Raw genomic sequence first — 21,433 nt, forward strand, 5'->3', positions numbered from 1 at the left:
AACTCAAAGATATAAACCTACCTATTTACAAAGGACAAATCATTGTCTTAAACTATTGAGTCATCGGAAAAGTCATGACACAATTTTACATAGAAAAATACATCATGACTTTTCCAATGGCCCAATAAATAACAATTGGCTTCAAACGGAGTTGCCTCCACAGCATCTTTTGTGGGCATCTGTCCAAATTTTGCAATATTTAGCCTGAGATAAATTAATGTTGCTATGACTAGTTCTGGTGAAACTGAGAATCTTTTCCTTTTTCTTTTTTAAATTTATGTATTTATTTATTTATATTTTATTGTGGTAAAACACATATAATGTAAAATTTACCACCTTAACTGTTTTTGTTTGTTTGTTTGTTTGTTTTACAGGGGAGTGGTATTACATAACATTCATAATGTTGTGCAACAGTCACCACCATTCGGCTCCATAACTCTCTCCGTCTTGTAAAACTGAAACTGCACCCACTGCACAACGACTTACCATCTCCTCATCCTTCCTACCCTGGCAACCACAATTCTATTTGCTGTTTTGTTTTGTTTTGTTGGGGTTTTTTTGGAGAGGTTTTTGCTATAGTGCGCATGCACTTGCCAGACAGATAGAGAGATAGAGAGATAAAAAGCGAGAAATCACCCCCCAGGGGGGATGGCCACACCGCAATCCCTTCTCCTTCATTCTCCTCTCGGGATCTTGGGCATGCACGCACACGCGCCCAGCCTGAGTTTTAAGTCACCGGGTCCAGGACACAAACCGTGGTCGACTACATGGGAGTCCAGTGACGTAGCCATTACGCTAACTGCTGGTCCCTATTTGCTGTTTCTATGATTCTAACGACTCTAACTGCTTCATATAAGTGGAATTATACAGTATTTATCTTTTTGTAACTGGCTTATTTCACTTAGCATGATGTCCTCAAGGTGCATCCATGTTGTAACATGGATGTGCTTACATGAGAGAAAGAGAAGGGGAAAAAGCACCCACCAATGGGACACACTACAACCATACTACAATCCCCTCTCCTTCTGGAGGGATTTGGGGCACGTATGGACACGTGACCAGAGTGTATTTCAAGCCACTGGGGCCAGATTTGAATCATGGTCAATCATGTGGAATCTGGTTCCTTTAACCACTAGGCTATGGGGCTGGCCCCAGATGTCCTTCCTTTTTGAGGATGAATCATGTTCTTTTCTGGGGTATGCCATATTTTGTTTATCCATACATTTGTTGGTTCTTACTTGGGTTGCTACTACATTTTGGCTATTGTAAATAATGCTGCTATGAACATGAGTGTACTAATATATCTTAAAGGCCCTGCTTTTAAAGTTTTCTGGGTATATACCCAGAAACAGAATTACTTTATCATATGGTAATTACATTTTAATTTTTTTCAGAAACACCACAGTGTTTTCTACAGCCACTGTGCCATTTCATATACCCACCAACGGTGTACAGGTGTTTCAATTTCCCCACACAGAAACCAACATTTGTTATTTTCTGTTTTTTTTTCTTTTTATAGTAATCAATCACAATATTTCAATCACAGATTATGTCAAAAACTCATACATGATGACACAGACAACTCCATCCTCCAGGGTCTTAATTAAATGCCTCTGGGACAGGTCTTAATGGCCAGGGTGAAGGAAATGTCTCCTTCTGCCTTTCCACTTCTGCACCAGGTCCTCCTTCCTGATGTACCTACCAAGTTTCCTTTCCTGTTTATATTGATTTTTATTCAGGAGATACGTAAATGGAAAAACATCTGGATATTCCTGGCTTTGACCCTGGAGTGACCTGGGAATATCAAATGGCCAGGAATGTGCATGTATGAGGGGTCTTTGAAAAGTTCTTGGGTAATGTTATTGTGAAAAAATGATGCATGGATTTCAATTTTGGAGGCCACCAAGATAAATTGGTCCTTTAATTCCATTTTTCCATGAAATTTTTAAGTCCTCATGTATAACCTGAATGCTACGAGAAAAGACTGAATAAGAGGGGTCAAAATCCTTGACACTGAGACCAGCAGTTAGTGTAATGGCTATATTGCTGGATTCCCATGTAATCGACCTTGGTTCAAGTCCTGGACCCGGTGGCTTAAACTCACACCAGGCGCATGTGTGTGCGTGCCCAAGATCCTGAGAGGAGAATGGAGGAGAGGGGATTGTGGCGTGGCCATCCCCCTAGGGGATGATTTCTTGCTTTCTGGCTCTCTGTCTTTCTCTGTCTTTCTGGTGAGAGCATGTGGCCTATAGCAAAAACCTCTCCAAAAAAATATAATAATAAAATCCTTGACAATGAAGTATAGCAGAGAGTTAGATGCAGGAGAAATGAATGTCAGAAGCCCTGTTAGGCTATAAAACTGGATTAACTTCTTTCCCTGGAAGGCGTTCTAAGCATTTGTCCTGTGATTTTGAGCCATATGTATGTTTCCCATGAGACAAGGTCAATTTAGGCTTGTGTTTACCTGAGGCTTAAATTTCTGTTGAAGCCTGGAGAGAGCTGGGGCCACAGCACACTCCTTCAGCAACTCTCCCTTTCATTTGTTATTGAGTAGCTTTTCCCTTTGGGGCTTGTCAGCTTTCTTTCACACCTCTTTTCTTTTTGCCTCTTATATAAGGGGTCTCTGGGACCCCATGTGTCCAATTCCCTGGGCTACTCCCTGAGGGAGGGAGAGCTTCTGGTTCCTTCTTCTGTGTGTAAAGAAACTCCTTGTTCTAAGTCTAGACTGGAGACAGTGGAAGCCAGATTGGGAAAATAGGAATAGTAGGGGAAGAAGAATTTATTCCCAGTTTTGAAGTCCAGAGAGAGGACTTATAAGAAGTAGAAAGAGCTAGAGACTGGAGATTGGAGCCAAACCTAGACTGCCCTCTGGTGACAAAAGTCTGTGCAGGTCCTGGGGCAAGACCAGGGACAGAGATATGAGTTATTTTCTGTGGGATTGTGCAAGACCCATGAAATCATTTTAAAGTTTATTCACCTATTTCTTCCTAGAAAGAGAGATGGGGGGGGGTGTGTAGAGTTAGGTACCCTCAGAAAAGTCTTCACACTGAGAAACCCCCAGCCTTGGTCGGCCCAGATCACACAGGCACGGGCAAGACCAGGGACAGAGATATGAGTTATTTTCTGTGGGATTGTGCAAGACCCCAGGAAACATTTTAAAGTTTTTTCCCCTATTTCTTCCTAGAAAGAAGAGATGGGGGGGGGTGTGTAGAGTTAGGTACCCTCAGAAAAGTCTTCACACTGAGAAACCCCCAGCCTTGGTCGGCCCAGATCACACAGGCACACATATGTGCCTGTTGTGTACAGGAAGACTCTAGAGCATGAATCTGGGACCTTCCCACATGGGGCCAGCATCACAGAATATTGCATTACCACTGTGCCACTGGCTGTCCCCTGACATGATTTGAAGCACAAGATGATATCTGCAGGTGTGTGTGGTATGGCTCAGATATCAGACTTTGAGTCTGAGGCAGCATAAGGGAGGCAGGACTCCTGTCCGAGGCCCAAAGGCAAAGGCAGACCAAGTCTAGTGAATTGAAATCTTCCCAGAAAGAACGAAGAGATGCCAACCACTGGCAGTTTCCTCTTTCTCTACCCACAGGTCTTGTACTTGAGGGTTTCCTGGCCTGACAGCGCCAACCCTCAGTCCCTAAGGCCCCACCCCAAGCACCAGTCCTCTGGCTCTCTCCCTCAGAAGTTTGCCAATCTGACCCGGCTTCTGTTCTGGCCTCTGGCCCCAGGGAGTGAGAGGAATCTTTTGGCCTCCACCAGTCCCAAGACTTCCACCTACCACCTAAGGAGTCCTGCTCAGGCCACCTATGCCCGGGGAAGCTCCCTGGAGGCCATCCTTGTGGCCAGGGACCACCGGGGCAAGCCCAAGAGCCACGGTGGGGATCTGTTTCGGGCACAGCTGCTCGGTCCCCACCTGAGGGCAGGAGTCCCTGGGGACATCCAGGATCTGGAGAATGGTACATATTTGTTGTCCTTCCCGCTACTCTGGGCTGGGAGGGCGCTGGTGCAAGTGCGACTAATCCATTCCAGTGAGGCAGCTGGGGTTCTGCGGAGAATCTGGAGAGACCACTGGGCCACAGTCGATTTCGTGGGCTATTTCCGGGGACCCACAGGATATGAAGAAAATGTGACTTGCAATGTAAACCCCCTACAGACTGGGGAAGAAGAGCCTACCTGTTACTACAAGGATGAAGATTCAGGCGAGCTCTGGTTCTGTGCTCAGCCCCCCACCCTGCCCTGCCATTCGCTGGTAGGACATTCAGCTGGACGTTACTGGAACGTGACCGCATCACACGAAGAGGCCCTGATGGGGAGGTAAGAAATCCAATATTATCTGGGGTGTCCACCCAACCCCTGAATCCAGGTCCCTATGATTATTCTGCCTGAACTCCTGCCCTTACCATTCATCTATTCACTTCTATTAAACACATGTTTCCTGAGCACCATGCCAGGTCTTAAGCTATGTGCTGACTACTTATACTTAATAGCACCCCTACCACAAGGTTAACAGGATGGCATAGCATGACCAGGAAGAGCTTTTGTGTTTCGCTCGAAGTGAAAAGAAAGCCATTACAGGATTTTAAGCAGAAGAGAGGCATGATACGATTTACATTTTTAAAAATTTTGCTATAGGCACATGCACTCACCAGAGATACAGAGAGACAGGGGAAAGTGAGAAAGCATCCTCCTGTTGGATGGCCACAATGCACTTCCTTCTCCACTATTCTCCTCTCAATTTTGGGCATACAGGCACTCGCACACAGTTGATCATGTGGGAATCAGCCAACTTAACCACCATGTCCCCCACTGGCCCATGATTTACATTGTAAAAGGATCACTTGGACTTTTGGGTAGAGAATGGACTGCACTGTATGATTCCATATCTATGAGGTACCTAGAATAGTTCAAATCATAGAAACAGAATGGAGATTGGTTATTGCCCAGGTCTGGGTGAGTGAAAATGAATAGTTAAGTGTTTACTGGTTATAGTGTTTCATTTTTGCAAGATGAGAAGAGTTATGGAGATGGGCAGTGGTGATGGCTGCTCAACATTTCGAATGCACTGAATGTCATTAAACTGTACACTTAAAAATGGTGGATGGAGGACCAGCAGTTAGCGTAATGGCTATGCCGCTGGACTCTCATGTGGTCGACCGCGGTTCACGTCCCAGACCTGGTGGCTTAAACTCACACTGGGCGCTTGTGCGTGTGTGCCCAGGATCACGAGAGGAGAATGGAGGAGAAGGGATTGCAGCTTGGCCATTCCCCCGGGGGGTGACTTGTCGCTTTCTGTCTCTCTGTCTTTCTGGCAAACACACGTGCCCTATAGCAAAAACCTCTCAAAAAAAAATGGTGGTTGGGGGGGCCAGCAGGTGATGTGGTGGTTAAGGGTGCTGGACTCCCACATAACCAAGACCCAGAGGCTTGCTTTCTCACTTTCTCTCTCTCTCTCTCTGTCTCGCTCTCTCGCTCTCTCGTTCTGTCCCTCTCTGATCAAATTCAAATAAAAATAAAAAATTAATTAATTAAATAAAATAATTCTTTAAAAAAAAAAAAAGGTTGACAGGACCAGCAGATGGCATATTGGTTATGTCACTGGACTCCCACATAGTCGACTGCAGTGCGAGCCCTGGCCCAATGGCTTAAAACTCACACCAGGCATGTATGTGTGTGTGCCCCAAATCCTGAGAGGAGAATGAAGAAGAGATTGTGGCATGGCCACTGCCCCTGGGGAGTGATTTCTCACTTTCTGTCTCTCTGGCAAGTGCACACGTCCTATAGCAAAAACCGCTCTAAAAAATTTGTTGATGGTAAATTTTATTAATATGTGTTTTACCAGCATGTTTTAAATTGAAGAAAAAATGAAAATGACTGCAGAAGTTTTAGGGAGAAGCAGGGAAAATGAAAAATGAGAAGGTCTTTAGTACTCAGGTAAGAGATGAGGGTGCCTTGGACTCATTTTGTAGTAGTAGTAATATTTTATTTTATTTTTCTTTGTAAAGAATTATTTATTTATTTATTTATTTGATTCCTTGTGTTATTATTATTAGTAGTAGTAGTATTTTAATTTGACCATAAAGAGATAGAGAGATGGGAACCAGCAGTTAGCATAATGGCTATGTCGCTGGACTCCCACGTAGTCGACCGTGGTTCGTGTCCCAGACCCGGTGGCTTAAAACTCGGGCGTGTGCGTGCGTGCCCAAGATCCCGAGAGGAGAATGGAGGAGAAGGGATTGCAGCGTGACCATCCCCCCTGGGGGGTGATTTCTCGCTTTCTATCTCTATGTCTCTGTCAGGAGAGTGCACACGCCCTATAGTGAAAATCTCTCAAAAAAAAAAAAAAAGAGATAGAGAGAGAGAGAGGAACCAGCAGGTGGCGTGGTGGTTAAGGCGCTGGACACTCCCATATGGTCGACCAGGGTTCAAGTCCTGAATCTGGTGGTTTGCTTTCTCACTTCCTCTCTCTCTCAGTCTCACCCTCTGTCTCTCTCTGGTCAAACTAAATAATAATAATAATAATAATAATAACAGCTGGGGTTCTGCGGAGAATCTGGAGAGACCACTGGGCCACAGTCGATTTCGTGGGCTATTTCCGGGGACCCACAGGATATGAAGAAAATGTGACTTGCAATGTAAACCCCCTACAGACTGGGGAAGAAGAGCCTACCTGTTACTACAAGGATGAAGATTCAGGCGAGCTCTGGTTCTGTGCTCAGCCCCCCACCCTGCCCTGCCATTCGCTGGTAGGACATTCAGCTGGACGTTACTGGAACGTGACCGCATCACACGAAGAGGCCCTGATGGGGAGGTAAGAAATCCAATATTATCTGGGGTGTCCACCCAACCCCTGAATCCAGGTCCCTATGATTATTCTGCCTGAACTCCTGCCCTTACCATTCATCTATTCACTTCTATTAAACACATGTTTCCTGAGCACCATGCCAGGTCTTAAGCTATGTGCTGACTACTTATACTTAATAGCACCCCTACCACAAGGTTAACAGGATGGCATAGCATGACCAGGAAGAGCTTTTGTGTTTCGCTCGAAGTGAAAAGAAAGCCATTACAGGATTTTAAGCAGAAGAGAGGCATGATACGATTTACATTTTTAAAAATTTTGCTATAGGCACATGCACTCACCAGAGATACAGAGAGACAGGGGAAAGTGAGAAAGCATCCTCCTGTTGGATGGCCACAATGCACTTCCTTCTCCACTATTCTCCTCTCAATTTTGGGCATACAGGCACTCGCACACAGTTGATCATGTGGGAATCAGCCAACTTAACCACCATGTCCCCCACTGGCCCATGATTTACATTGTAAAAGGATCACTTGGACTTTGGGGTAGAGAATGGACTGCACTGTATGATTCCATATCTATGAGGTACCTAGAATAGTTCAAATCATAGAAACAGAATGGAGATTGGTTATTGCCCAGGTCTGGGTGAGTGAAAATGAATAGTTAAGTGTTTACTGGTTATAGTGTTTCATTTTTGCAAGATGAGAAGAGTTATGGAGATGGGCAGTGGTGATGGCTGCTCAACATTTCGAATGCACTGAATGTCATTAAACTGTACACTTAAAAATGGTGGATGGAGGACCAGCAGTTAGCGTAATGGCTATGCCGCTGGACTCTCATGTGGTCGACCGCGGTTCACGTCCCAGACCTGGTGGCTTAAACTCACACTGGGCGCTTGTGCGTGTGTGCCCAGGATCACGAGAGGAGAATGGAGGAGAAGGGATTGCAGCTTGGCCATTCCCCCGGGGGGTGACTTGTCGCTTTCTGTCTCTCTGTCTTTCTGGCAAACACACGTGCCCTATAGCAAAAACCTCTCAAAAAAAAATGGTGGTTGGGGGGGCCAGCAGGTGATGTGGTGGTTAAGGGTGCTGGGCTCCCACATCAAATAAAAAATTAATTAATTAAATAAAATAATTCTTTAAAAAAAAAAAAAGGTTGACAGGACCAGCAGATGGCATATTGGTTATGTCACTGGACTCCCACATAGTCGACTGCAGTGCGAGCCCTGGCCCAATGGCTTAAAACTCACACCAGGCATGTATGTGTGTGTGCCCCAAATCCTGAGAGGAGAATGAAGAAGAGATTGTGGCATGGCCACTGCCCCTGGGGAGTGATTTCTCACTTTCTGTCTCTCTGGCAAGTGCACACGTCCTATAGCAAAAACCGCTCTAAAAAATTTGTTGATGGTAAATTTTATTAATATGTGTTTTACCAGCATGTTTTAAATTGAAGAAAAAATGAAAATGACTGCAGAAGTTTTAGGGAGAAGCAGGGAAAATGAAAAATGAGAAGGTCTTTAGTACTCAGGTAAGAGATGAGGGTGCCTTGGACTCATTTTGTAGTAGTAGTAATATTTTATTTTATTTTTCTTTGTAAAGAATTATTTATTTATTTATTTATTTGATTCCTTGTGTTATTATTATTAGTAGTAGTAGTATTTTAATTTGACCATAAAGAGATAGAGAGATGGGAACCAGCAGTTAGCATAATGGCTATGTCGCTGGACTCCCACGTAGTCGACCGTGGTTCGTGTCCCAGACCCGGTGGCTTAAAACTCGGGCGTGTGCGTGCGTGCCCAAGATCCCGAGAGGAGAATGGAGGAGAAGGGATTGCAGCGTGACCATCCCCCCTGGGGGGTGATTTCTCGCTTTCTATCTCTATGTCTCTGTCAGGAGAGTGCACACGCCCTATAGTGAAAATCTCTCAAAAAAAAAAAAAAAGAGATAGAGAGAGAGAGAGGAACCAGCAGGTGGCGTGGTGGTTAAGGCGCTGGACACTCCCATATGGTCGACCAGGGTTCAAGTCCTGAATCTGGTGGTTTGCTTTCTCACTTCCTCTCTCTCGATAGAGAGAGAGAAAGGGAAAAGAAAGCAAGCCACCAGATCCGGGACTCAAACCACAATCAGCCATGTGGGAATCTAGTGCCCTTAACCATCATGCCACCTGCTGGCCCCAGTAGTAGTACTATTTAAAGTGATTCACTTTTGGGTATATCTTATTTGTTTTTTTGGGTTTTTTTTGTTTGGGCTTTTTGAGTTTCTCTTACCAGAGGGCACGTGTACTTGCCAGGGTAGGAGAGAGAAAGCATCTCCTCTTGTGGGTGATGGTCATGCCACAATCCCATCTCCATTTCTTCCTCTTTTCAGAATTTTGAGCACAAACACACACACTTGGTGTGATTTTCAAGCCACCAGGTCCAGTTCTCCAGATCATGCAATCAGCCCTGTGGGATCCAGTCACCTTAATTATCTTTTCAGTGGGAATAATCTCCCGATCTTTTGGCCATTCACCATACCTGAATAAAATCAAAATCTTGGATGCGTTTTAAAACAGTTCTGCTTTCTGTGATGGTGAAATCACTGAGGCAAAGAAATTCAAAGAACCTGGATCCCTGAATTCCAGCTTCCAACTCTTCTCTTGCTCCCAAGCCCTCACTGTCTTCCAGGATCCTGATGCTGAAACAGAAGCCCACGACTTGGAGAACATTCTTTCCTCCAAGAACTCACATTTGGCCTTAGCCCAAGATTCCTTCCTCTCACACATTTCCCTTAAGGGGTCCTCTCTTGCCAATTGGTGTTTCTTCAGGAATGTGACAGACAAGGTCCTCCCTTGGGGTATTTCTCCAATCTGGGTGGCCAAGAAGAATAACAGAAGTTTGGGTAAGTGGCTCTGAGGTTTGCAAGTGCAGCACTTATTCTATGTCCTTGGCTTTGGCCTTTCATGTATGCACTTATTATTTTTCTTATAGTTCTATCTCCCAAACAGCCATGCTACCCTGGGATCCCAGCCCCAAAGCCTTCTGGCTTCTATCACCAACACATGTGGCACTCGCTAACCTACTCTGGTCGCTCCTTCTCCACTGTCGACAGCATCCTGGGCTGCCTGGCTGGCCACGTCATCCATATGATGGCAGACTCCACACTTCGACAGTGGTGGGAGTATCTCCGGGACACTGTGCCCTGTGAGTGACCGGGAGGGAAGAGTGGGATACCTAGCAGAACAGAAGAACCGGGGCTGTGAGAAAGCAGAAAACCTATCTTATCAATGGGGTAAAACGCCTGGATTTCTGGAGAGGACTATTTGGGGCAGGAGGAAGGCATGGAAAACAGTGCAGTCACATTCTGCATAATCTCCACAATTAAGGGGAAGATTAAGGGGCTCTCAGAAGAGAGCAGGTGTGTAGATAACCTTGGCACAAATGGAGGAAGAGAGTGGGATGTAAGAAAAGAGTTGTAAAGAAGCCAGGATTTAGGGATTTACTTTGTGACAATTAGGAGGCACTGATTGTTTTTTAAGTAGAATTTTCAGTTTGTTGGAGAAACTGGATTGAGAAAATAAAGACTAAAACCCAGTTGTAAGACAGCGTTAGAGTGAACATGTGAGGCAAGAGATTCAATTGGTGAAGACACAGAGCATCAACCTAGCCATAGTAATTCAGGCAGGAGGATGTCACTGCATGGTGGCTGGGGTCACATGGGAGCCCCAGGTTCTGTCTCTGGCCCAACCTGGGCAAGCCAGGAGAGGTGGCTTTTGTCTGTGGTCCTAATTGAGAGGCTATGGCAAGAGGACTGAGACTTAGCGAGGTCCTGTCAAAGATGCCCACCCCTTCTCCCTCTCACTATGGAAGGAAGAGAGGGAGGGAGGGAGGGTATCAATGGTAAAAATAAAAAGTAGGAACTGACAGTACATGTTGACAGATGAGTTCCAGAATGAATGGGAATGACCAGTTAACTCTGCTATAGGGCGCGTGCGCTCACCAGACAGACAGAGAGAGACAGAGAGACAGAAAGCGAGAAATCGCCCACCAGGAGGGATGGCCATGCCCCAATCCCTTCTCCTCCATTCTCCTCTCGGGATCTTGGGCACTCACGCACACGTGCCCGGAGTGATTTTTAAGCCACCGGGTCTGGGACGTGAACCGCGGTCGACTACGTGGGAGTCCAGCAACATAGCCATTACGCTAACTGCTGGCCCCCCAGTTAACTCTGGATAACCAAAAACCACAGAAAGAATTCAAAATGGAAATCATCAGAGTGCTTGGGCTGGAAATGGGACAGGAGTGGGAGATGACGGTAGATTTATTTAATATCCCTTCACACTGGTTTAGAGAGTATTAAGAGTGGGAGGGTGCTTTTAGGGAAACATGGATGATGACTTTGAAGACATGGGACTGGAGTTGAAGTGAGATTTCAGTGTTTCTGAGTTCTGTTATTTATTTATTTGGGGATAAATATTAAAAGAGGTGATGGGACAGACTGTAGAGTGACAGTTAGGATGGCTGGATCCCAATCCCACAGGGCTAACTGTATGATTCAAGTCCCAGACCCAATAGCTTGAAAAACACATCGGGTGAGCGTGCATGCATACCCAAAATTCCAAGAGGACAAGGGATTGCTGCATGACCATCTTTCTCTGGGAGGTGTTTTCTCACTTTGCTTCTCTCACTCTGTCTCTTCCTGTGTAAAAAAAAAAAAAAAAAAAAAAAAAAAAAAAAAAAGGCGAGAGTATCATGCAAGCACAATCCAGACCCAGTCCAACCAGCACAGACCCAAACTGGGTCTACACCTTTCATGAACTAGAACCTAAGACAAACTCCACGATGAACTAAGGAATATGCCTTATTAGGAAAATATTATGTAAGTGCCAAGGATGAGCAAAAAGAGAAAGAATGTAAGCACCCAGGCACCTCCCCACCTGTCCTTTCATCATTCCAGAGAGGTGGATCTGTTGTCATGTCCCCCACTCCCCACATTGCTCTTTTTTCTTATATGAGTTTTTAAAAAAGTCGAGTGTACCCTTCTTCCTGCTCAAGGGAGGAAGCACCTAGCTTCCCAGAGGGGTTAGCCTGGGTGTAGCTCCTCCCTCTGGAAGAAAAAACATCCTGTTCCAGAAAATTCCAAACCTAGCTAATTTAATATTTGGCCAACCTGCTCCTGGCAGGTTGGGCTAGATGAGTTTCCCAAGCAAGAGATGTTTCTGAAGGTGGATGGAGCTCATGGCAGAAGTTGGAAAAAATCAGAGCATATGCTGACTGGTATGGTGTCTTTCTGTGAATCTAAAAAAGGTCCCGTGGGACCAGCAGTTAGCATAATGGCTATGTTGCTGAACTCCCATGTAGCTGACCGCGTTTCGAGTCTCGGACCCGGTGGCTTAAACTCATGCTGGGTGCGTGTGCATGCGTGCCCAAGATCCCAAGAGGAGAATTGAGAAGGGATTGTGGCATGGCCACCCCCGGGGGGGGGGGGGTGATTTCTCGCCTTCTATCCCTCTGTCTCTCTCTGTCTTTCTGGTGAGTGCATGCACCGGATAGCAAAAAAACTTCTCCAAAATAAATAAATAAATAAATAAATAAAAAAGGTCCCGGCAGTTAGCATAATGGCTGTGTCGCTGAACTCCCATGTAGTCAACTGCAGTTCAAGTCCTGGACCTAGTGGCTTAAACTCACCCCGGGTGCATGTGCGTATATGCCCAAGATCCTGAGAGGAGAATGGAGAAGGGATTATGGCGTGGCCATCCCCCTTGGGGGGTGATTTCTCTCTTTCTGTCTCTCCGTCTCTCTCTTTCTGGCAAGCACACGTGCCCTGTAGCATAAATAAATAAATAACTCTCAAAAAAAAAAGGTCCCCTTCTGGGTCCTTGCAGTCCTGGGTCATGCAGTGGGGCAAGTGTTGAGGGACTTTGTGGAAAGGAAGTTATCTTTTCGAGCACATGCATCTAGCTATGTTTGCACACAGCTGAGCAAACAGACTGGGCCTGGGTGACCCTGACCTCCCAAGTTGGCACCTCTGGACAACGCTGAGTCTCAAGCTTGGAGCAAGTCTTTAGGTGTGGCTGAAGGAAGTCAATGGACGAATCCAAGTTGGAGTGCTGAGACAGAGGGAAACAGCAGAGAGGGTTTTTTAACACACCACTAACAAAGGAGAGGGTTTCTAAAGGAAAATCAATGAGACAAAATGCACAGGGGACTTTTATTTGTAGAAGAAAGTGGTACACAGACCTAAACTAATCACTCATTCCTCCTCTCTCACCCTCCCAACAGCCCTGAAGCTGGTGGATCTACATGTCACATATCAGACGGGGCCCCTGATGGCTGTGGACACCACCCGGACATAGTGCTGCACTGGAGGGCCCATGGCTGGCCCCTGCGCTCCCTCCGCACACCAGTGGCCTCTCTGCACTCTGTGGCCCGGGAGCTGGAGGGCCTGGCCGGGGGTCCCCACACTGTGGTGGTGCTGGGTCTGGGAGCCCACTTCACCACTTTCCCCCCATCCATCTTTGTGCGACGGCTGGGAGGGATGCGGGCGGCTGTGACCGCCCTGCTGACCCGGGAGCCCCACACCCTCGTGGTCATCAAACTGGCCAACACTGGCTACAAGTCTGTGTATGGCAGCGACTGGCTCACCCTGCAGGTGAACCGGCTCCTCAGAGCTGCCTTTGCTGACCTCCGTGTGGCCTTTGTGGATGCCTGGGAAATGACCTCCAGCCTGGCCCTAACAGACAGCATCCACCCAAAGCTGCTCATTGTCCGCAATAAGATGGACTTACTCCTCTCCTTCATCTGTCCCACCCAAATGCTTGAGGGTCCCAGGACACAATTGTGAAGAAAACCCCAGCGTAACAGGACTTCTGGGATAAGGACAGGTACCATCAATTTCTCTCACCTGTAAGACGGAAATAACTGCCTAACCTGCCCAGCTAATTCTGTTCTTGCCCCAGTCCAACCCCTTTTCCACTCAGAACAAAAGCGATTGATGTATGACAAATGAGGAGCCAGCAGATGGCATAGTAGTTATGTTGCTGGACTCCCACATGGTCAACCACGGTTCAAGTCCCAGACCTGGTGGCTTGAAACTCACGCTGGGCATGCATGTGTGCATGCCCAGAAGGAGAACAGAGGATGGCAGCACCAACCCCTCTACCCCGGATAACTTCTAACTTTTGCTTTCTCTGGCTCTCTCCCTCTCTCCAGCATGCACAAGCGCTCTATGGCAAAAAAAAAAAAAAAAAAAAAAAAGATTATCTGCCAGATTGTCAGGGAAACCTGCTCCACCTAAACCTGAACCTAAACCAAGAAAAACATCTGCTAACAAAGAACCTGGAACAAAGTAACAGAGGTGCTAAAGGGATGAAGGGGAGAAAACAGGGTTTTGATGAAACATGGATAGGTGTGGCCACCTGCTATTTGTGGTTTAAAATAAAAGGTTTTCTTGCCTGACCAAAAAAAAAAAAAAGTGTAACAAATGAGGCCATGTCTTCACAGCCAGCTCAAAGTACTGGGCTGAGCAGCTTGAAAAATCCACCAAAATCTCAAGGAAAAGAAGACAGCATGGCCACTCCTTCTGGGGGTGGGGGTGATTTCTCACTTTCTCTCTCTGCCCTATAGCATAAACTAACATAAATAAGGGGTCCCCAGTCAGTGTAAACACAAACTCCTCCCATGGCCCAGGAGGCCTGGGTGACAGTCTCACTTGACTCCGAAGATTCATTTACTGTTGCTCTTCCCTGGCTCTTTGTAGTCCATCCCCATGGGTCTTCTTGTTGCCCAAGTGGGTCAAGCTGTCCCATCTTAGGGCCTGAGTACCAGCTATTCCTGTGCCTGAAATGTTCTCCCAGATCCTTGGATGGGCAGCTTTCTCCTCATTCAGTTCTCTCATCATTATCTGCTCAGAGGCTTTTCGTGACCACCCTAAGAGCCTACTCTTCCACTCCAGCATTCTTTTCTTTCTTTATCCTGCTTTTTCTTCATATTACTAAACACAACCTGTAATTATTTATTTGAGTGTAACTATTATTGTTGTTGTTTACCTGTCTGTCTCAATAAAATGTGATCCCCGCGACAGACAGGACATTTTGTCAGCTTGCTCCCTGTTGCAGCCCATGACAGAGGGCAGTGCAGGTATTGGATATTTTATTCTTATCTACTGAATGAATGATTCAGTCAGGTGACTAAGGGATCACTTCTGTTCCCTGAACTTTCTCTCATAACCTGCACACCAAGAAATAGACAATTTGTCTGTGTCCCCTACTGCAATTGCTGACTACATTTACATGATTATCACTATACATGCTTCATAACCACACTAGGGCAATATGATTTTCAGTGTGGCTTTATTTTGGAGGATCCTCACAAGAACATTCTCCCATTTTACTGAGGTCTGGGAGGATGCGTGTGTAGAGTCAGTCCTTGGTCCTGCTTGGGTTGCAGAGTCCCCGAGAGTGACATTGGTGATGGCAATGGCAAGAGAACTGTCCTTACGGGAAAACCAGCATCCTGGGAGGGCATGAAACCACCGCCCTTGCTCTTACTCTGGCTGACCCTGTCCCCTCCTCCTACACCCTTCTTGGCTCATGCAGGCGGAGTGGGTTGTTTCCCGCTGCAGACTGCTGCTGGTTGTTCCCCTATTCTTTCTCTCTAGCTATGAGGTTTCCCTGATCACTCGAAAGGGGGCTCCATGACCAGGCACAACCACATCAGCAGTGCCTAGAACCCTCTTCCGGCTCCGTTCCTGGGCCACTGGGTCTTCGCTCAGAGCCTGCCAGGAGTCCTCATCCCCATCTCGCTCAAACACATCGCCCGCCACCACCACGGTGCCCAGGGCAGTGCCCGCCACCACCACGCTCACGTCCCGCTGACCTCCGTGACCCGGCGTGGCCCACACTTCGAGCCCGAGACCCAGTGACAGGGGCTGCTCCTCACTCAGCCCATGGGGCAGGTAGCGGCCCCCGGGGAGGCAGAAGTCATGCGAGACCAGCAGAGCTGCTCCTGGGAACAGCCCCAGGTTCCCGATATGATCCGAGTGCCCGTGGGTCCCCACCACCAGAGTCACGTCTTCTGGGGTTATATTCTGTTCCGTCAGGGCCTCCAGCAGCGCCTCTCGCGCCCAGGGACCTCCGGTATCCACGAGAATGGGGCCACGAGCCACTTCCTCCAGGGCGGTCTTCGCACTGCCATCCCGGAGTCGGGACTCTCGGTGGCTGGAGGACGAGCCCCAAGCCTGGGGCAGGACAAGGGTCACGGAGCCATCGGCGCGCACCGCATCGCCGATCTCCTCTGGCTTCGCGTAGCCCTGCAGCAGAACCACGACCGAGTAGGGGTCACCGGGAATCAGCAGCGGGGGCGCCCCACTCAGCAGCTCGGTCTGCACTAGGCTGCTCATGGCCGGGCAGGCTGGGGAGACAGGAAGTGGCGCTGCGGACACATGCCCAGGCCTGCCGCTACCCCCGCAGGGCCCTCCGGGTCTCGGTGCTTTCCTATCTCACTCCGAAGTGGTATCGCCCTGAGCCCCTGCCAAGATGGTATCTCCCAACCCGTGTACGCGGCCCCGCCCCGGCGTCGTCCGCGCGGCCCCGCCAGCCTCGGGTACGTTCTTACCCGTCCGCCTCCAAAGGATAGCCTTTTTCCTTCTCTCATCCTAAGCCTGGCCGTTTACTCTAAACGACTTTGGGCGCCTCTCCTAGATCCTTCCTCATTCGAGGAAAGAACAGAATCAGAAAAGAGCGCGGGAGTTTGTCCTTTGCGACTTTCCGTAAGCTCAACTATGGCGGCTCCACGCAAGCCCTGACTCCTGCCGGCTCCTCGGTAGACGCCGCGCAGACCTAGTCGGCGACTGAGTCCGCCCCGCCACCCCCTTTCGGCAGCACAATTACGAAGCACCGCTAGCTTCTAACAGGACAACGGCCAAGTCCCCTCTCTAGACGCTGCCTCATGGCCATAATTAATATGCACTTGTTTGAAGTTCTGGGCCCAGCGGATGCTTTAAAAAACAAAAAAAAAAGTTTAATGGATATAGAAAATCTGGCACCTATGAAATTCTATGGTGGGCCCTCGATGAAATTAATCTGAAGTATACCAAGTACCTGCCTCACCTCACTTGCCAGCATCGCCTTGCCCCCGCGCGGTGTCCAATTCTTGTTCAGTTTGTTGGCGTATAGCCTGGAAACAGGCAGAGTATATAGGTGGTGGAGAATGTCCATTCTGGCAACTTAATTTTGAGGGTGCAAAAACACCACCTCCTTCCCCCAGCGCCACCACTATGGGGATTAGGGAGTGGGAACAATGACTCTCTCAAGGTCCACAGATCAGTGCCACTGGTGGCCTCTGGGTGGGGCTAGAGAGCAGTAGAGATACTTATAAAGGGACACTTTTGCCAATTACAGGGCTGGGTGGCAGTCAGAAGGCTCCTCTGTGGGGACAGGACTTCCACCTGCTACACCCACCTTTCTCCCCATATCCATGCCATGCTGCATCACCAGGATCCTGCCTGAGATCAGATGGGAGAGGACAGCTACAAGCTTTGGGGTGGGGTCACACACATACACCCACACCCTTAAAGCTGTGGGGCAAGGAGAGCTCAGACTTGAGAGGGTTCTTCATGAACCCTTCCCCTCTTGGGCACTCAAAGACACGGGTCAAAGATCCTCTGGGTCGTGGTTGGGGTATCCTGGTGTCTTGGGCATTTCTTTCTCCTCTTCCTCCTCTTCTGTTTTCTCTTGCCCATCTGTGATCTTCTCCTTCCCAGTCCAGGTTTCCTGCAGACATCCTAGGTTCAATGAGATAGAAAACAATTTAAATATTTGTCCTAGAGATAGGGGAGGTTGTGGCCTGACAGGAGAGGAGCCTGACCCCTACACTTACCAGTTTCAGCAGCTGGAAGCACATGTCCTTCACAGAGAAAATGCTGTAGGGGCTGTTCCTGATGGTGAAAGTACCAGTCTCCCACGACATCTTCAAACTCCTCCAGCATCGTCTCACACTGGTCAGATGGAAGGGCCAGAAGAGTATGTGCTCAGCTAGGCTTTGGAAACCCTCCTCTCTGCTTCCTATCCCTATCTCCCCTACTCTACTTGACTGATCTCGGAGAGGCAGGTAGCCAAGGGGTTAAGCTTGGCTTACTAGATACCTGGTTCTCATTCATTCAACAAACATTTATTAGCCCCTACTCTGCCAAGTAAGTTATTCAACTGAGCCTCAGCTCCTTGCCTATAAAATGGGAAATAGTAACAGTATCTACCACATCAAGTTGGGAGGGAAAATGAGGCAGCAGCTATAAAGTATGAGGCCCAAAATCTGGGATATAATAGGTACTCAGTAAGTGGTGGTAGATATTAGTAGTCTCTGTTGTTGCTTCTTGATATGCTCCTGGGCCCACTTTAATAATGGCAGTCCTCGGGACCAGCAGTTAGGGTAATGGCTATGTTGCTGGACTCCCATGTAGTCAACCATAGTTTGAGTCCCAGACCGGGTGGCTTAAACTCATGCCGTGCAAGTGCGTGTGCGTGCCCAAGGTCCTGAAAGAATGGAGAAGGGATTGCAATGTGGCCATCTCCCCGGGGGGGTGATTTCTCACTTTCTGTTTTGGGTGAAGGTAGCCCCACCCAAGAAAAAAAAAAAAAAAAAAAAAAAAAAAAAAAACCCTCTAAAAAAATAGTAATAATAATGGTAGTCCTCACTCTGTGCCCTTCTCCCTACTCAGAGACAGACATCCCCTAATGCAGCTCCCCTTTCAAGTTCCATTCTCACTTTCCTGGACAGTGGTTAACATCCTACCTGCTTCTTGAGAAATGTGACCTCCACGCTGGGCTCGTCCCATAGCTCCAAAGGGATCCCCAGATCCACCTTCACCCCCTTCTGCACTAGGCCTTTCAGCGTCGCCATGGTCTGACTCTGACCCTGAGAGATGGAGAATTGGGGATTAGCCAGCTCACCACCCCACCTCTTCCTTCCCCTTTCTGCCATATCATTTTTGTCAACTACTGGAGATTCAGGGTGTATTCCATGAGGAAAAGATGAGAGAGGGACAATTCAATGCTGGGGGAAGGTGATAGAGATCTTAAGGACCTCAGGTAATAGAGTTTTTGTTTTGTTTTCTCTGAGAAGTGGGACCCTTCCCTGGGGAAGGTCTGACCTTGGCATATCTCAGGGAGCCCTTGCGCTCAGCATGAACACTGTAGTCCAGGATCCGCTCACATAAATTCTCCAAGGCCTCTTCCAGCCTTGTCTCTCTGTGGGAAAGGGGGAAACAAAAACACCCTGTACACTATAGGAACTTCTCAGGCTCCGTGAGGCATTGGAAGGTCGAGGAGCATGAGGAAGGACTCACGAAACACTGTAAGGCACTTGTCTCCTCCTCTTGCCTGTGTCCAGCACCTGCCCCAGCTCCAGCACCTCTCGAGATCGGCCAGTGCGCCTCAGCTCCTCCTGTAGCTCCATGCTCAGCAGTTTACACACTGGTAGGGAAGGTAAGTGTCCAAGAAGGATGTGTAAGATAAGCAAACTTTCCAGTGTCTTGTTCTGCAGATGACCAGAGGCAGAGAGCATTTAAGTGCAGACGCTGGAGCCAGACTGGGTTGGAATCCTAGCTCAGCCACAGGGTAGATATGTGACAGTCTTGCTGAACTTGTTTCTTCATCTCTAAAATGGGGATAATAATAGGATGTCCCTCATAGGGGTGGTGAAGATTAAATGAATCAACAATGTAAAACTTGGTGTGTCATAATGAGCACTGTATAAGTGGTTGCTGTTATTCCGCAGTCATTAAGCAATCTTTGTATGACACTATATAGAGCAGTAAGACCCGTCATCTCTATCCATGGGACACTGCCAATGTAGTTGGGGACTGATAAACAGATGATGACAATATGGTGTGCTAACCCCTCTATTATAGGGTCCAAGAGATATAATCTCATTAGAAAATGAAAAATACACTTCCTACTAGCCTTCAGTTTCCTTAAGGGTGAGCACTACTGTCTTTCCAGCACCTTCCAGGTGACCTGGCATGCGTTAGGTCCCAAGAAAGGGAATGGCCCATATAGAAGTGACAAAAAGAAAAAAGAAAGAAAAAACACAGACACAAGAAATAAAAGTACCTAAAATGGGCCTGACACTTAGCTAGAATCTGGGAATTAGCCCCTTTCTTCCAGGGCCTTGCAACATGGCTGGAGATGACAGATAAGGAAGGCTTCTGAAGGAGAGGGTGTTTAACCCCAGGTCTTGAAGATTGGAGGAGTTTATCAAATACAGAAGGGAGAGGGTCATTCCAGACAAAGGGGAAAATAGCAAAGGCACAGAGGTGAGAGGACAAGACATGCTCAGTGACCATTGAGAAGTTCAGAGTAGCTAAAACGTGGGCACTTTTGGGAAGGGGGTGGGAATATGTAAATGTAAGGAAGTTTGGGACCAAGTAACAGGGACTTTGGTGCTCTGCTCAAAAAAGAATTGGTTGCATTCCTATCACAGTAGGAAGCTATAGAGATGTTAAAGCAAGGCCTGACTTGACTAGGGCTGTTTAGAAAGACTGACAGATGGGAGAGAATAGGGACACAAGTAAAAGGAGACATAAGGAACACTGATACTGAAATGCAGTCGGGGTGAGGTAGAGAAAAAAAATCCCAGGAAGAAATAAAGTTGGAAGGCCATCAACAAGGGAACCAGCAGTCTCTGACCCAGCTCTCAAGTGGCCCCTTCCATCGGGCTTCACATTGATGCAGTCAGGGAAGATGCTGTTTGCTGTAAAATCCACATTGTACACTCCCTGCAAAATCCCACACTGATGGGGAACCTCTCCTACTTGTGTAGTCTCTGCCTCTTGTTTATGAGCTTCAAGGGCTGAATTACTCACTCTCAAACCTCCTCGGGGATGTGTGGGGCCTGTAATTTGGGAGCGTCTCTGCCGAGTAGAGCAGAGGATATCCACAAGGTATGAGCCTTACGCCCCCATCTGCTTTGCTCTACAACTTTAGGTCTGGTGACTTGGCGAAACACACACTGAAGATGCTCGATAGAGTCGGAGGTCCAGGGCAGACCGTCCCCGAACTGCAATTCCCACAACCCATTAGGGTGCAAGCCAACCCAAAAGAAAAAAAAAAAAGCGGCTTCTCTCTCGGTGTCGCATGGGAATTCTAAGTGCCAGAATTTTAGGGTGGCACTGTGTGTTCCCTCCCTTGACCCCACGTGAATTCCGCCTAACTCCACGAAAAATTTCCTTGGGTCTTCAAGAAGTCGAGTCGCCCACCCATCACAGTCCCTTTGCTGCTGCACAGACGAAGAAGGCGGGGCAAGGCAATGCAAGCAGGGGCTGCTCCTTTTAGATACCTTCACATTTGCTGGGCAAGCGTTCTGTGTCATCGTCCTCCTCCTTTGCCGTCCCAGCCCGAGCTCCGTAGACCGCCAAAATGAAAAGTAATATTCCCAACCGCACAGGTCCCATGATAAAGTGCCGTCCACCAACCACCACTTGCCCTCTAACCAACTTCGAAAAGGCAGCGGGCCCTTTAAATTCAGAGGTCGTCGGCGGCAACATTAAATCCTGTCTGGCACAGTCTGCGCGTGCGCAGAGTGGGCCCATTAGGGGGCGGTGCTTCATTGCTCTTGGTTTCCCCGCCTCTGTTTTGTGGCGCCTCCTA

The 21,433-nt window shown here is 47.8% G+C and overlaps 3 protein-coding genes across 4 annotated transcripts; 1 reads left to right on the top strand and 2 right to left on the bottom strand.

Annotated features, from left to right (window-relative positions):
- Nucleotides 1-3,562: 3,562 nt before the first annotated feature.
- Nucleotides 3,563-14,187, top strand: LOC102482938 (NXPE family member 3-like). Its single transcript, XM_014588439.2, is given in 5 exon segments — nt 3,563-4,326; nt 9,617-9,690; nt 9,780-9,992; nt 13,071-13,136; nt 13,139-14,187. Coding segments are annotated over 5 exon segments (1,611 nt in total). The 3' UTR covers nt 13,633-14,187.
- Nucleotides 14,188-14,922: 735 nt separating this feature from the next.
- On the bottom strand, nt 14,923-16,713 carry MBLAC1 (metallo-beta-lactamase domain containing 1). Of its 2 annotated transcripts, XM_006150125.3 has the most exons (2): nt 16,404-16,713; nt 14,923-16,098 (listed from the first exon to the last, which is right to left on the bottom strand). In XM_006150125.3, exons 1-2 carry the CDS (start codon nt 16,440-16,442, stop codon nt 15,448-15,450), a joined length of 690 nt encoding a protein of 229 aa, XP_006150187.1. In that variant the 5' UTR covers nt 16,443-16,713; the 3' UTR covers nt 14,923-15,447. The 2 variants fall into 2 exon arrangements, with proteins under 2 accessions (XP_006150187.1, XP_006150186.1); XM_006150124.3 differs by lacking the exon at nt 16,404-16,713 and having other exon boundaries at nt 14,923-16,397.
- A 136-nt stretch (nt 16,714-16,849) lies between these two features.
- Nucleotides 16,850-21,374, bottom strand: CNPY4 (canopy FGF signaling regulator 4). The gene is made up of 6 exons (XM_006150123.3): nt 21,123-21,374; nt 19,132-19,258; nt 18,937-19,033; nt 18,579-18,701; nt 17,667-17,784; nt 16,850-17,571 (listed from the first exon to the last, which is right to left on the bottom strand). The coding sequence occupies exons 1-6, from the start codon at nt 21,328-21,330 to the stop codon at nt 17,441-17,443; spliced, it is 804 nt and encodes a 267-aa protein (XP_006150185.3). The 5' UTR covers nt 21,331-21,374; the 3' UTR covers nt 16,850-17,440.
- Nucleotides 21,375-21,433: the final 59 nt, after the last annotated feature.

This window comes from Tupaia chinensis, unplaced genomic scaffold, assembly GCF_000334495.1.
Source record: "Tupaia chinensis unplaced genomic scaffold, TupChi_1.0 Scaffold000279_1, whole genome shotgun sequence".
NCBI lineage: Eukaryota > Metazoa > Chordata > Mammalia > Scandentia > Tupaiidae > Tupaia > Tupaia belangeri.